The 17,383-nt window shown below is 38.1% G+C and overlaps 2 protein-coding genes across 2 annotated transcripts; both read left to right on the top strand.

Annotated features, from left to right (window-relative positions):
• The first annotated feature begins 3,112 nt into the window (after positions 1 to 3,112).
• LOC120869745 (olfactory receptor 2G3-like) lies at positions 3,113 to 4,057 on the top strand. Its single transcript, XM_040249022.1, has one exon. It carries the CDS (start codon positions 3,113 to 3,115, stop codon positions 4,055 to 4,057), a length of 945 nt encoding a protein of 314 aa, XP_040104956.1.
• Positions 4,058 to 10,639: 6,582 nt separating this feature from the next.
• Positions 10,640 to 11,572, top strand: LOC120870382 (olfactory receptor 2H1-like). The gene has a single exon (XM_040250043.1). It carries the CDS (start codon positions 10,640 to 10,642, stop codon positions 11,570 to 11,572), a length of 933 nt encoding a protein of 310 aa, XP_040105977.1.
• The last annotated feature ends 5,811 nt before the right edge of the window (positions 11,573 to 17,383 follow it).

Here is a 17,383-nt window from a genome sequence, read left to right as displayed (position 1 = left end):
GCAAGCTAACCACCATCCATCTGAAGAGACTTGAACCATGAGCTTACAGGAAAAAGGGAGCCAAAAACTGCACACATGGGGTTCCTCCACTGCTTGTCCAGGATCTGTGATCATAAATGAACTTCTCATCAAAATCCCCAAGAATCTCCACAGCTGGATTGTCATTCTTTCTGGAAAGTAGTACTTTGCTGTTTAGGTGAGGGAAGAAAAAGAAAATCCATTTTAAAAGTTGAAGAAATCCAGAGCTACCTGCCTTTAGCAGTGAACAAAAGCAGTTTTTCATGTATAAACTGACATTGATTCTTAATTATGGAATATTTCCTAGCTTCGTCTCTTTGCAGATATAAATCCTTTTATCCTCATCTTGATTAAGAACAGAAATGTGAGCGAGACCAGTTTCAGTGTGGTGTCTGCTCGGTAATAGTTGGTTTTTCTTGTAACATAAATACACAAGAAAATATTATTACATTGTAGAATTACATCAAGCAAAGTGAGGCCACTCACATGCTGTCTTTCAGTCCAGGAGATGTTGGATCTTTCAAAAGCACAGTTGTTTTACACTTTACTGAATACTAGAGGAAATTTAGCCAGGTAAGGTCAATGTCAATTTTAGTGCATCATTACACTCAGGGTTTTAATTTTACCACCAAAATGCGTGGACAGATAGAAAAATGCTAACCAGTGTGACCACCAAGATCAGTTTCTGTCTTTTGCTATAATTCTGGAAATAATTATCATTCTCTATGCAAAACACATGAGAGTTTTGTCTTGGCCAAAATTTAACATGCAACTGATTATTATTATGGATGCCAAAGAAAATAAGCCACTTATTCTCTCTAAACTGGACTGTGCAATAATTGCCTGAGAGGTGCTATAAAGGTGAAGGGTTCTTAGAAGTAAGTTTAATTTTCTTGCTAGGATAATTAAGGGAGATCAGTATTGTCATTGGATGGTTTTGTTGTTTATTTGTTTGTTTTTAAGCAACTTGTTTAGACTCGATCTCCAAGATAAATGACTGCACCTGTTTTGAAGACTTCAAAATTGACCATTCAGAAGTACAAATTTTCATACCTGTGTTTCTTAATATCTTTGCAGGTTAATAGTGTAAAGACACTGATATATTCAACATAACTTACTTTAGGGAAGGTCACTGGATTGCATTAGTGGCTGAATTCATGAACTCTTGTAATAAAACTACACTAAAGCATATGAACTATTCATGTCATATAGAGTAGAGCTTGCTTATTGGGGATTGTAAATAGAATTTCCTGGAGAGCATATTCCTAAAATAGCAGACCTGTGATTCAAATGCGGAGATTTCAGAAGTTTTCCTCCACACTTTTTAGATCAGTTATTATTTGCTTCAGAGAAAAACAATGAATATTAATGATAGTTATCTCTAACCCTTCATTTTTGAAAATTCTAACAATTTCTATTTTGTTCCATGTTTCAAAATCTATATGCCTTGTTTCTCAGACTCTTGCTCACTCAGTGTATTTTTCAATATTTTTCTTTTAAATCTATCATCTACCCTGTACGAATACATGTAACAATCATCTTACCTTCCATTTCTTTGGTTTTTCATACTATGCACGTCGACGGCCCGTGTATTTTGTTTTCAGAGAATTTGAGATACTTCTCACATCTGTTCTGGGTTATGCTCTAATGTCTATTCTCAGTTCAATTCAGTTCAGTCAATCAGTCATGTCAGATTTTTTGTGACACCATGGACTGCATCACGCCAGGCTTCCCTGTCCATCACCAACTCCCAGAGCTTGCTCAAACTCATGTCCATCAAGTCAGTAATGCCATCCAACCATCTCATTCTCTGTCATTCTCTTTCCTTATGCCTTCAGTCTTTCCCAGCATCAGGGTCTTTTCCAGTGAGTCAGTTCTTCACATCAAGTGGCCAAAGTATTGGAGTTTCAGCTTCAGCATCAGTCCTTCCAATGAAGATTCAGGACTGATTTCCTTTAGGATTGACTGGTTTGATCTCCTTGCAGTCCAAGGGACTCTCAAAGTCTTCTCCAACACCACAGTTCAAAAGCATTAATTCTTTGGTGCTCAGCTGTCTTTATAGTCCAACTCTCACACCCATACGTGACTACTAGAAAAACGATAGCTTTGACTAAACAGGCCTTTGTTGATAAAGTAATGTCTCTGCTTTTTAATACGCTGTCTAGGTTGGTCATAGCTTTTCTTTCAAGGAGCAAGCATCTTTTAATTTCATGGATGCAGTCACCATCTGCAGTGATTTTGGAGCCCAGAAAAATAGTCTCTCACTATTGCCATTGTTTCCACATCTATTTGCCATGAAGTGATGGGACCAGGTGCCATGGTCTTAGTTTTATGAATATTAAATTTAGCCAACTTTTTCATTCTCCTCTTTCACCTCCATCAAGGGGCTCTTTAGTTCTTCTTCACTTTCTCCCATAAGGGTGGTGTCATCTGCATATGTGAGGTTATTGATATTTCTGCCAGTGATCTTGATTCCAGCTTGTGCTTCATCCAGCCTAGCACTCCGCATGATGTACTCTTCACATAAGTCAAATAAGCAGGATGACAATATACAGCCTTGATGTACTCCTTTCCCGATTTGGAACCAGTTTGTTGTTCCATGTCCACTTCTAACTTGCTTCTTGACCTGAATACAGATTTCTCAAGAGGCAGGTCATGTGTGCTGGTATTCCCATCTCTTTAAGAGTTTTCCACACTTTGTTGTGATCCACACAGCCAAACGCTTTGGCATAGTCAATAAAGCAAAAGTAGATGTTTTCTTGCTTTTCGAGTGATCCAGCAGATATTAGCAATTTGATCTCTGGTTTCTCTGCCTTTTCTAAGTCCAGCTTGTATATCTATCTCAATTCCATGTTTATATATATCCTTGCAATGAATTTGGTATTTTCAGACTCTGTGTGTTCTTTACACAGAAAGAAAACTTGTTATATAATTTATTTTGTGTAATTTTACTCTGTTATTTCTCTATATTAAAAAAATCAGTGTCAAAGTGCTCATTTTACTTAGTTTGTTGTATTTTTATGATTATGATCTGACCTTCTTTCCCAGAGGAAGAAAATAGGAATGACCAAGAACGGTGACTCACAATTAAGCAATGAAAGGAACAAATGATAGCACTTTGGCAGGTTTCATCTTACTGGGTTTTTCTGACCAGCCCCACCTGGAGATGGTTCTCCTTCTTGCCGTCTCTATCATATACATTCTGACACTGATGGGGAACACAGCGATCATACTGGCCTCATACTTTAACCCCAAACTCCACACACCCATGTATTTCTTCCTCTCTAATCTCTCCTTCCTGGACCTCTGTTTCACCACCAGTGTTGTCCCACAGATGCTTTGGAATCTCAAGGGGCCTGACAAGACCATTAGCTACACTGGTTGTGTGATCCAGCTGTATGTTGCTTTGGGGCTGGGCTCCACGGAGTGTGTCCTGCTGACTGTTATGGCCTATGACCGCTTCAATGCTATCTGTCGACCCCTCCACTATGGAGTGATCATGCACCCAAAGCTTCTCCAGCAACTAGCAGCTCTGGCCTGGATCAGTGGCTTTGTGGGGTCCACGGTTCAGACCATCCTTGTTTTCCAGTTGCCTCTCTGCAGCCATCACATGGTGGATGACTTCACATGTGAGGAGCCTGCCCTGATTAAGATTGCCTGTGTGGACACAACCTTCCTGGAAAATGAGCTCTCCATAGCTTCTGTCCTCTATGTGGTGATACCTCTGGGGCTTATTTTGGCCTCCTATGGCTGCATTGTTAGGAGTGTGCTGAGGATAAAGTCCACTGAAGGCAGGAGGAAAGCATTTGGGACTTGTGGGTCCCACCTGATTGTTGTGGTTTTGTTTTTCGGGACTCTAGCTTCCATTTACATTCAACCCAAGAGCAAATACACACAGAAGTACAGTAAACTCCTCACCCTCTTCTACACTGTAGTGACACCCTCACTTAATCCTTTGATCTACACCTTGAGAAACAAAGAAGCTAAGTGGGCGCTAAGAAGGTTGCTGGGAAGAAACCCAAGTGAGGGACAAATGTGAAATATCCACATACAATCCCTCAGATATTAAGGACTTTTAGCATCATCTAATTTTGGTTTTTCCTTTTGTTTGTAAAGATCACAGCTAAATCTCCTGAATAAAATGGTATGAAATTTTCTTTCATCCTGAAGCTGCCTACTGTAAATCCTTCTCAGATTCTTTTCCAGAAATATTATGTCTCTTTTTTCTTTTGGCTGTTTTCTAAAAATTCTATGAATAAATAAATAAATATTTATACTGGTGCATATGTATTTGTATTATAATTTTACAAATCCTGGACTTATTGCTCTAGAGATTAACTAATGGCAGGGCGGATATGTTCATGATAGATCTATTTTCTCATCACAGAAGAAATCACCTGCCTCATAGAGATAGAACTTTCTTGAGAACTTTCTATTGTTCTCCAGATCTCTCATTCAGTATTTCCACAGGCTGTAACTGTTCTGTCCACTGTTTACATACAAGCATAAAAGTCCACTGGAAAATCAACAATTACCTAACAGTTTTTCTTTTGGGGGGTTTACTGATTCTTGTTCATTTACTAGAGGCTTCTGGGACTAAGTACATCCAGGGATTTTTCTGATCTCTCCCACCCACAGAGAAAGCTCCCAAGAGATATGAGCCATGAGACCAAGTATTTCTCATTTATACATCTCTTGTCCTCACATAATGGCTCTCAATCTCTTTTGATCAATTCTTTAACTCTCTATCTGGAATCTCAGCAAATATGCATTAGAATTTTAAGTATTGTCATTTAATCCAAATATCTATATTTGTCACAATATATAGATTTCTTTACCAAAACATGTGTTTGGCCTCCTATTGTTATTCACTTTTATGGATATCATAACTTTAGAAAATAATTCTCTTCATATTGAATATAAAGTTTTTCTATTCTAATAAGATACTTTCAGAGAAGGCAATGGCACCCCTCTCCAGTACTCTTGCCTGGAAAATCCCATGGATGAAGGAGCCTGGTAAGCTGCATTCCATGAGGTCGCTAGGAGTCAGACACGACTGAGCGACTTCACTTTCACTTTTCACTTTCATGCATTGGGGAAGGAAATGGCAACCCACTCCAGTGTTCTTGTCTGGAGAATCCCAGGGACGTGGGAGCCTGGTGGGCTGCCGTCTATGGGGTCGCACAGAGTTGGACAGGACTGAAGCAACTTAGCAGCAGCAGCAGCAGCAATAACGTAGTTTAAAATTTTGGTAATATGTTCAGTATAAAAATATTGACCTTATTTTACCCATTTCCACATAGTTGTTTATAAAATATTATCAATAGTTTATTGGCTTTAATTCTAGAATCTGCTTAGATATACTTGCAACATGCTATGGCTTTATAGTCTGTTTTTTTCTTAAATAGAGACTTCCCTGGTAGACCAGTGGTTAAGACTGCATGCTTCCAAAGCAGGAAGCATGGTTTGATCCCTGGTTGGGGAACTAATTTCCCAGATGCTGTGTGCTGCTCCCCCCAAAATTAATTCTTTTAATAGAGATTAATTTCTAGATCATTTTAACAAAGATAAATTCTTTCTGGCTATATTAAGAAGTTGAATAAATTAGTAAAGAAAAGCAACTATATTGGAGAAGAAAGTATATGATTTAGTCAGAGGCATTGATAAGGTTAACAAGTGGTGTCTAAGTAAACTTTCTATATCTCTGTTCATAAAATTTTATTGACATTAATAATTAAAACTGGTTATATTCAAATCAAATTACTTCACTGATTAGGACAGTTAAATGCTTAGTAAGCATTAAGATTACCCAAATCATTTAAAATCTTATAATTTTAGGTATACAATAAATTTTTTAAATCTATTGAAAATGATATCCTTATGTCCACATTAGGATAGAACATTAATACTTTTCATATATTTTTTTTGTACGTAGTAGAGTAATTTTAAAAACAAGATGTCTATAAGAAGATTTACTGTAAAGCATACAAAAAAGACATACCATGTGAATACTAGCCAAAAGAGAAGACTGGCATGATCTTACTAGTATCAGAATGGGTAGCCTTTAATGGAAGAACTATTATTGGGAATAAGGAGAGACGTTGCATAATGTAAACTGTTTAGTTAACTTCAAAGCTATAATAATCTTAAATTAATATGCTTTCTATCAAATAACTTCAAAATATGAAGCAAAACCTAACAAGTAAGAAAGGAAATTGGCAAATTCATAGCCAGAATTAGATGGAAAATTGGTAGAAAAGATATACAAACATAAATGAATATGGATATAGAAAGTATAAAGAGCACATCAAAAATTACAAAATAAATATAGTGAAACCACTGAAGGCATAAAGACATACAAAAATTTTCCAGGCACACGCAGGACATTTATAAAACATTGACCATATATTGAAATATAAATGAATACATTTCAGAAGTTTAAAAGCATAAGAGCATTCTGGCTAAAAAAAAATAAAATGAAGCCAGAAATCAGAAACATGATGAACAAAGTATTAGTGCTCTTAATGTGTAAAACTTTCAAATAATGGAAAATGGATATAGAATTATTTAAAATAAACCCATGTATGTTAACAAGCACTTTAAAATTATCAATATCATGCCAATTTTGTTTCATTTATTTAGTCAACTAAACTGTCCTGCCTAACCTCTCCTTTTCCCTCTGCACAGGTTTGCCCTGGCAAGTTCTGAAATTGCGCTTATCAAGCTAGAGGCACAGAGGAAGATGCACAAGGTGGAAAGCAGGGACTCAGCTCACCCACATCCTCACTGCAAGGTCTCAGACGGGAATAGGCTGAAGCTCACGAAACACAGAATCTTTATGTGTAAATTAAGTGTCACTTGACAGTGGACATTTTAATTACTAATGTGAAAATACTTTATTACTCTACGTGGACACTTTTACCATTTGTAAATGACCAAAAAGACTATAGCACACTCTGAAGCTATAAACCAGGACCAAGGAAAGAATGCTACATGGTACAAGCAAGATGAATAAAGGAATAAAAATATTGTTGTGTTTTAACCACAGCCCATGAGTAATCTCACCATTACTATATCAGTGGGTAAACATGGACTGAGTTTTGCTAGGTGCCAGGTACTCAAGTACATCACGTGTGGTACCTCGCTTATCGCCTTACCACCCTCGAACTTGAAACTGTTATTTCACTCACTATAGCTTTGAAATCTTTACCTTCTAGAAGTTCGATAACTTGCCCTGGGAATTAGAACTTAAGTTATTCAGAATCTGGAGTCCCATGACCTTATCAAATATGAAATAGTCTCCTTGGGATCGTAGGAAGTCCCACCTCCTTAGCATAATATACATCAGTCCCTTTGTGATATGGTCCGTTTAAAAATCTTCCAAGTGTACTTCTTGTCATTTCCTAACATACTCTCTTTTAATAGAGTACTTGAATTCCCTAAAAGATCCCCTTTTCTCATATTTTTATTAATTAGCACATGAAAGAAACATTTGTGAAAGATGAGATTTAAGTTGGACTTTGGAAAGTAGATGCGATGTAATTTCCATGAATTTAATGAAAGGAAAAAATATTCGGAAACTGCTGGGTGCGTACTGATTGAACATAAGATGAATATTGTGAAAGATAAGAGTAAGAATATGGAGAATCATATTTGGTGCTATGAACCAGTCCATCCTAAAAGAAATCAGTCCTGGGTGTTCATTGGAAGGACTGATGTTGAAGCTGAAACTCCAATATTTTCGCCACTTGATGCAAAGAGCTGACTTATTTGAAAAGACCCTGATGTTGGGAAAGATTGAAGGCAGGAGGAGAAGGGGACGACAGAGGATGAGATGGTTGGATGGCATCACCGACTCAATGGACATGAGTTTGGGTGGACTCCGGGAATTGGAGATGGGACAGGGAGGCCTGGTATGCTGCGGTTCATGGGGTCGCAGAGTTGGACACGACTGAGCGACTGAACTGAACTGAGACTCTTACTCAGTCTTAAAAAAGAAACAAAAGACCCCAAATAGAGGCAGCTGTTCTCAGACCACTTCAGCAAAACAAGACCAAGTCCCTAATTTAAATACAACCTCTCTGAGGAATGTAGTCTTAATCAACCTGCAATTTTCTAGTCAGCACCAGTGAGGTAATCTGACACGTAGACCCAGACCATCCCTCACATTCAAGTGACCTAAGCCTGAAACATTCCACTCTTTCCTTTTCTGCCTAGAAATTGCTCCTGTTTTGTATAGCTGGTACTGGAATGCTGCCCAACTCATGACTCTTTCAATAAAACTAATTAGATCTTCAAATTTACTAGGTTGAATTTTTGGATAGACAACTTCAGTATATGAACTTTATTATCAAATTGTATTATAATTATGCATGTATAATACATGCAAGTATTATTCTATACATATACTTATATCCATTGTAAAAATACTGAACCCAGGGGATCATGTCACACAAAGCAGAATATACATCATGTGTTTTAAAATTTTAATGAACTAATTTCAAATATAAATCTTTAAGATAATATCTAAATAACACTGACAATTTTGCGCATGAGTGTTTAGAAGCTGGTTTGCAATTGATTGTCTTCCAGCAGAAACAGAAGCACATGTCTCCGTGGCTCTTCTCTCTCCAGGGACCTGTCTCCCTCTCTAATATAATGATGGGAAGTTGCCTGGGAAGAACTCCAGAGGTATGTGCAGAGTAAGCAAGCTATCTATTTGAAGAGACTTGAGCCATGAGATTACAGGAAAAAGGGAGGCAACAAGCTGCACACATGGGGTTCCTCCACTGCTTGTCCAGGATCTGTGATCATGATTGAACTTCTCATCAAAATCCCCAAGAATCTCCACAGCTGGACTGTCATTCTTTCTGGAAAGTAGTACTTTGCTGTTTAGGTGGGGGGAAAAAAGAAAATCAATTTTAAAAGTTCAGGAAATCCAGAGCTACTTGCCTTTAGCAGTGAACAAAAGCAGTTTTTCATGTATAAACTGACATTTATTCTAAATTATGGAATACCTTCCAGCTTTGTCTCTTTGCAGATATAAATCCCTTTATCCTCCTTTTGATTAAGAACAGAAATATGAAAGGGAGCGAGACCAGTTTAAGTGTGGTGTCTGCCTGGAAATTGTTGGGTTTTCTTGTAACATAAATACACAAGAAAAAATGGTGACATTGTAGAGTTACATCAAGCAAAGTGAGGCCGTTCATGTGCTGTCTTTTCCCCAGGAGATGTTGGATCTTTCAAAAGCACAGTTGTTTTACACTTTACTGAATAATAGAGGAAATTTAGCCAGGTAAGGTCAATGTCAATTTTGGTGCATCATAACACTCAGGGTTTTAATTTTACCACCAAAATGCATGGGCAGATACAAAAATGCTAACCAGTGTGACCACCAAGATCAGTTTCTGTCTTTTGCTATAATTCTGGAAATAATTATCATCCTCTATGCAAAATACATGAGAGTTTTGTCTTGGCCAAAATTTAAAATGCAACTGATTATTATTATGGATGCCAAAGAAAATAAGCCACTTATTCTCTCTAAACTGGACTGTGCAATAATTGCCTGAGAGGTGCTATAAAGGTGAAGGATTCTTAGAAGTAAGTTCAATTTTCTTGCTAGGATAATTAAGGGAGATCAGTATTGTCATTGGATGGTTTTGTTGTTTATTTGTTTGTTTTTAAGCAACTTGTTTAGACTCGATCTCCAAGATAAATGACTGCACCTGTTTTGAAGACTTCAAAATTGACCATTCAGAAGTACAAATTTTCATACCTGTGTTTCTTAATATCTTTGCAGGTTAATAGTGTAAAGACACTGATATATTCAACATAACTTACTTTAGGGAAGGTCACTGGATTGCATTAGTGGCTGAATTCACGTACTCTTGTAATAAAACAACACTAAAGCATATGAACTATTCATGTCATATAGAGTAGAGCTTGCTTATTGGGGATTGTAAATAGAATTTCCTGGAGAGCATATTCCTAAAATAGCAGACCTGTGACTCAAATGGGGAGATTTCAGAAGTTTTCCTCCACACTTATTAGATCAGTAATTATTTGCTTCAGAGAAAAACAATGAATATTAGTGATAATTATCTCTAACCCTTCATTTTTGAAAACTCTAACAATTCCTATTTTGTTCCATGTTTCGAATTCTATATGCCTTGTTTCTCAGACTCTTGCTCACTCAGTGTATTTGTCAATATTTTTCTTTTATATCTATCATCTATCATGTATGTGTATGTGTAACAATCATCTTACTTTCTGTTTCTTTGGTTTTTCACACTGTGCAAGTTGATGGCCCGTATTTTGTCTTCAGAGAATTTGGGATACTTCTCACATCTGTTCTGGGTTATTCTCTAAAGTCTATTCTATGTTTATATATTTCCTTGCAATGCATTTGGTGTTTTAAGACTGCGTGTCTCTTCGTAACAAGACAACCTATTCCACTATTGATTTTGCATATTTTTACTCTGTCATTTCTCTATATTAAAAAATCAGTGTCAAAGTACTCATTTTACTTAGTTTTTTTATATTTTTTTGGTTATGATATCTGACTTTCTTTCCCAGAGGAAGAAAATAGGAATGACCAAGAACAGTGACTCACAATTAAGCAATGAAAGGAACAAATGCTAGCACTCCGGCAGGTTTCATCCTACTGGGCTTTTCTGACCAGCCCCACCTGGAGATGGTTCTCCTTCTTGTCGTCTCTATCATATACATTCTGACACTGATGGGGAACACAGCGATCATTCTGGTCTCATACTTTAACCCCAAACTCCACACACCCATGTATTTCTTCCTCTCTAATCTCTCCTTCCTGGACCTCTGTTTCACCACCAGTGTTGTCCCACAGATGCTTTGGAATCTCAAGGGGCCTGACAAGACCATTAGCCACACTGGTTGTGTGATCCAGCTGTATGTTGCTTTGGGGCTGGGCTCCACGGAGTGTGTCCTGCTGACTGTTATGGCCTATGACCGCTTCAATGCTATCTGTCGACCCCTCCACTATGGAGTGATCATGCACCCAAAGCTTCTCCAGCAACTAGCAGCTCTGGCCTGGATCAGTGGCTTTGTGGAGTCCACGGTTCAGACCATCCTTGTTTTCCAGTTGCCTCTCTGCAGCCATCACATGGTGGATGACTTCATGTGTGAGGAGCCTGCCCTGATTAAGATTGCCTGTGTGGACACAACCTTCCTGGAAAGTGAGCTCTCCATAGCTTCTGTCCTCTATGTGGTGATACCTCTGGGGCTTATTCTGGCCTCCTATGGCTGCATTGTTAGGAGTGTGCTGAGGATAAAATCCACTGAAGGCAGGAGGAAAGCATTTGGGACTTGTGGGTCCCATCTGATTGTTGTGGTTTTGTTTTTTGGGACAATAATTTCTGTCTACATCCAACCCAAGAGCAAATACACACAGAAGTACAGTAAATTCCTCACCCTCTTCTACACTGTAGTGACACCCTCACTTAATCCTTTGATCTACACCTTGAGAAACAAAGAAGCTAAGTGGGCACTAAGAAGGTTAGTGGGAAGAGATTCAAGCTAAAGAGAAATGTGAGCCATCCTCATCTAGTCCTTCAAATGCTGGGAACTTTTAACATCATCTACTTCCGGTTTTTCCTTTCACTTATTAGGATCACAGCTAAATCTCCTGAATAAAATGGTGTGAACTTTTGTTCAATGACATCTTGAAGTTACCAATTCTAAATTCTTATTCTCTTCTCAGAAATGTTGTGTCTCTTTTTTTCAGCTATTTTGTAAAGATTCTATGAATAAATAAATATTTGTGTGGATCACAATAAACTGTGGAAAATTGTGAAAGAGATGGGAATACCAGACCTCCTAACCTGCCTCTTGAGAAATCTGTATGCAGGTCAGGAAGCAACAGTTCGAACTGGACATGGAACAACAGACTGGTTCCAAATAAGAAAAGGAGTATGTCAAGGCTGTATATTGTCACCCTGCTTATTTAACTTGTATGCAGAGTACATCATGAGAAACGCTGGACTGGAAGAAACACAAGCTGGAATCAAGATTGCTGGGAGAAATATCAATCACCTCAGATATGCAGATGACACCACCCTTATGGCAGAAATTGAAGAAGAACTAAAAGCCTCTTGATGAAAGTGAAAGAGGAGAGCGAAAAAGTTGGCTTAAAGCTCAACATTCAGAAAACGAAGATCATGGCATCCGGTTCCATCACTTCATGGCAAATAGATGGGGAAACAGTGGAAACAGTGTCATACTTTATTTTTTGGGGCTCCAAAATCACTGCAGATGGTGATTGCAGCCATGAAATTAAAAGACGCTTACTCCTTGGAAGAAAAGTTATGACCAACCTAGACAGTATATTCAAAAGCAGAGACATTACTTTGCTGACTAAGGTTCATCTAGTCAAGGCTATGGTTTTTCCTGTGGTCATGTATGGATGTGAGAGTTGGACTGTGAAGAAGGCTGAGTGCTGAAGAATTGATGGTTTTGAACTGTGGTGTTGGAGAAGACTCTTGAGAGTCCCTTGGACTGCAAGGAGATCCAACCAGTCCATTCTGAAGGAGATCAGCCCTGGGATTTCTTTGGAAGGAATGATGCTGAAGCTGAAACTCCAGTACTTTGGCCACCTCATGAGAAGAGTTGACTCATTGGAAAAAACTCTGATGCTGGGAGGGATTGGTGGCAGGAGGAGAAGGGGACGACAGAGGATGAGATGGCTGGATGGCATCACAGACTCGATGGCCGTGAGTCTGAGTGAACTCCGGGAGTTGGTGATGGACAGGGAGGCCTGGCGTGCTGCGATTCATGGGCTCGCAAAGAGTCGGACACGACTGAGCGACTGAACTGAACTGAACTGTGCATGTGTATTTGTATTATGCTTTCATAAGTCTGGAGTTACTGCTCTAGTAATTAACTAGTGACAGACACTCATTAATGATAATGATACTGTTATGACAGATCTGTTTTCTCATCACAGAAGAAATCTGCCTCATCGTGGTAGAGCTCACATCATAGCTGCAGATATGGGGGTTTACCTGAGACCTTCCTATCACTCTCCGGGTGTCACACTCAATAGTTCCTAGGCCATATGTGTTCTGCACACAGTCTATATGAAAATGAAAAGGTTCACTGAAAGAGCCACAATTACCTAAAATTTTTCTTATTTGGAGGACTGTTGATTCCAGTTCATTCACTAGAGGAATCTGGGAGTAAGTACATCTGGGATTTTTCAGATCTCCTCTACCCACAGGGAAAGCTTCCAATGGCTATGAGCCATGAGATGAATATTTTTCTTTCATACATGTCTTGTTAGCACAAAATACCTCTCAATCTCTTTTGATCAATTATTTAGCTTTATATCTGGAATCTAAGTAAATATGCAAATAGAGCTTTAAGTATTGTCATTAAATGTGAATATTTAATTTGACAAAGTAAAGAGATATCTTTACATAAATGTCTTTTGTCTCTGATATATTATTCACTTTTAGATAATATAATTTTATAGAAGTTGCAAAATTGTTTTTCCTCATATTGAATATAGCATTTTTATCTGTTCCAATAACATTCTTTAAAATATTGACTTTCCCCCATATATTCACAGTGATTATTTATTTATAAAATATTATCAAAATCCTTCAGTCAGTTCAGTTCAGCTCAGTTGCTCAGTCGTGTCTGACTCCTTGCAACTCCATGGACTGCAGCATGCCAGTCCTGTCCATTAACAACTCCCAGAGTTTACTCAAACTCAGAGCCATTGAGTCAGTGATGCCATCCAACCATCTCATCCTCTGTTGTCCCCTTCTCCTCCCACATTCAATCTTTCCCAGCATCAGGGTCGTCACAGAACTGAGTCAGTTCTTCACATCAGGTGGCCAAATTATTGGAGTTTTATTTTCAACATCAGTCCTTCCAATGAATATTCAGGGTTGATTTCCTTTACGATGGACTGGTAGGATCTCCTTGCAGTCCAAGGGAATCTCAGGAGTCTTCTCCAACACCACAGTTCAAAAGCATCAGTTCTTCTGCGCTCAGCTTTCTTTATAGTCCAACTCTCACATCCATATGTGGCTGCTGGAAAACAATAGTTTTTGTTGGCAAAGTAATGTCTCTGCTTTTTAATATGCTATCTAGATTTGTCATAGCTTTTCTTCCAAGAAGCAAATGTCTGTTAATTTCATGGCTGTGGTCGCCATCTGCAGTGATTTTGGAGCCCAGAAAAATAAAGTCTGACACTGTTTCCACTGTTTCCCTATCTATTTGCCATGAAGTGATGGGACCGGATGCCATGATCTTAGTTTTCTAAATGTTGAGCTTTAAGCCAACTTTTTCACTCTCCTCTTTCACTTTCATCAAGAGGCTTGTTAGTTCCTCTTCACTTTCTGCCAAAAAGGTGGTGTCATCTGCATATCTGAGATGATTGATATTTCTCCCGGCAATCTTGATTCCAGCTTGTGCTTCTTCCCGCCCCGCGTTTCTCATGATGTACTCTGCATAGAAGTTAAATAAGCAGGGTGACAATATACAGCCTGGATGTACTCCTTTTCCTATTTGGAACCAGTCTGTTGTTCCATGTCCAGTTCAAACTGTTGCTTCCTGACCTGCATACAGATTTCTCAAGAGGCCGGTCAGGTGGTCTGGCATTCCCATCTCTTGAAGAATTTTCCAGTTTATTGTGCTCCACACAGTCAAAGGCTTTGGCATAGTCAATAAAGCAGAAATAGATGTTTTTCTGGAACTCTCTTGCTTTTTCAATGGTCCAGAGGATATTAGCAATTTGATCTCTGGTTCCTCTGCCTTTTCTAAAACCAGCTTGAACATCTGGAAGTTCACAGTTCACATACTGTTGAAGCCTGGCTTGGAGAATTTTGAGCATTACTTTACTAGCGCGTGAGATGAGTGCAATTGTGTGGTAGTTTGAACATCCTTTGGCATTGCCTTTCTTTGGGATTGAGTGAAAACGGACCTTTTCCAATCCTGTGGCCACTGCTGAGTTTTCCAAATTTGCTGGCATATTGAGCGCAGCACTTTCACAGCATCATCTTTCAGGATTTGAAATAGCTCAACTGGAATTCCATCACCTCCACTAGCTTTGTTCATAGTGATGCTTTCTAAGGCCCACTTGACTTCACATTCCAGGATGTCTGGCTCTAGGTGAGTGATCACACCATCATGATCAACTAAGTCATGAAGATCCTTTTTGTACTGTTCTCCTGTGTATTCTTGCCACCTGTTCTTAATATTTTCTGCTTCTGTTAGGTCGCTACCATTTCTGTTCTTTATTGAGCCCATCTTTGAATGAAGTGTTTCTGTTGTATCTCTAATTTTCTTGAAGAGATCTCTAGTCTTTCCCATTCTGTTGTTTTCCTCTATTTCTTTGCATTGATTGCTGAGGAAAGCTTTCTTATCTCTCCTTGCTATTCTTTGGAACCCTGATTTCAAATGAGTTTATCTTTCCTTTTCTCCTTTGCCTTTCACTTCTCTTCATCAGGATCATCTAGATTCTTACTGGCTTTAATTCTAGAGCCTGGGTAGGCATACTTGCAACATGTGATTCTTTTATAAGTGTGGCTTTTGAATATATTTAATAGAAGCTAATCCTAAGGAATCATTCAACAAAGATAAGAAACTCTAGCTGAATATAATACAAAGTTAAATAGAATTGTCAAAAAATATTCAACCATATTGGAGAAGAAAAACATGATAAAGTCAGAAGCCATTGATAAGGTAATTTAAGTGTTATCTCTGTAAACTGTATTTCTCTATTCATAAGACAAACTTTGGTTAGTGTTAATTTGCGACCCTATGGACTATAGCCTGTCAGGCTCCTCTGTCTATAGAATTCTCCAGGAAATAATACTGGAGTGGGTAGCGTTTACCTTCTCCAGAGGATCTTCCCAACCAGGGCTTGAACCCAGGTCTCCTGCATTGCAGGCAGATTCTTTACTGTCTGAGCCACCAGGGAATACCAATAATTATTATAGTAGTAATGTTCAAAATAAATTATTTCACTTATGGTTTAAGGCAGCCAAAGGTCTAATAAGCAATATGATTACCCAAATAATTTAAATTCTTATTATTTCAAATAGACATCACATTAAAAAAAATAATAAAAATGACACTGTTATGCCCAGTATTGCATGTATTTCCTTTTCTTTGTGCTTATTTTCCTGGGGGTAAGGGGCTTGACATTTGCCTCCTCATTTGTCCATCTACTAAATAGCCTATGTTCAAGTCCAGCATAGCTTCATCTCCTCTCTTGAACTTTCTTCCCAACAACTCCTCTCTCTTAGCCCCATAATAGTCACTTACATGCCCCTTCCACTCTGTGTTTCCACCACTCTATAACTGCTATTTGAAGACTTACACTACCCCAGGGACAATTAATTGTTCATGTCTTCCTGAGCATAGTCTCAGACACAGACACAGAGTGAAGAATTTTATGAATGCTAAGCTTTACTCTGGCTGTCCATATATTCTGCCCATTGGCACATATTCTGTTTTCTGAAGTTAATTATGGATAAATCTCTCTTCCTCAAATATCTCAAATGTTATGGCTATTTCTCTCTTAATCTGATCATCATTATCAATTCCTGACAAAATATTCCTTGTTCTTTTTGTGGATGTACCACAGCTTAGCTCGTTCTTCTGAAATGTCATCAACCAAAATTCTAAATAATTTTTTCCATGAAAATGGCAGAAGAACCAAGAGGTTTTATCTTCATTCTTCTGGACTCTTATCTGTTTATTAGCATCATCTGAGCTTATGCTTATATATTTGTTCATAACACATTATTGTTTATTCCTCATTAACATTTGATGCCAGAATATAAAAAAACAATAGCATGCTTTTTTAGGCTCCAAATTATTATGAATAACAAATATACTGGGGCCATTCACCAAAGAGTATGTATAAAATGTGTAGTTTTTCATATACATGAACCCATGCACACTCACAGAAGCACACACATTCAAATCCATACTGAATAGCATAGAAATGGGTATTCTGGATATATTCAGCTCCTAGTACAGCCATCTAAACTAGGTTCAAAATCAAAATTTTCTTTAATATCTGTTTCTCAATTTTCTCATTTGTAAAAAGATGTGATAATAATACCTCCCTATTTGGGTTGCAATGAAGAGTAAGTGGGTTAATTCCCTTAAAAGCACTTAGAAAAATGGCAAAGTATTTAATAAGCATTAGCTACAGCAGTACCTATATATAATAGAGTCACACTGTCATAATAAATTTACCTTCATATGCACTCTCTCTTATCTTCCTGTATGCAGGTCAAGAAGCAACAGTTAGAACTGGACATGAAACAGTGGACTAGTTCAAAATTGAGAAAGGAGTATGTCAAGGCTGTAT

Source organism: Oryx dammah, unplaced genomic scaffold, assembly GCF_014754425.2.
Source record: "Oryx dammah isolate SB20612 unplaced genomic scaffold, SCBI_Odam_1.1 HiC_scaffold_11, whole genome shotgun sequence".
Taxonomy (NCBI): Eukaryota; Metazoa; Chordata; class Mammalia; order Artiodactyla; family Bovidae; genus Oryx; species Oryx dammah.
This window is presented reverse-complemented; position numbering and strand designations above follow the sequence as displayed.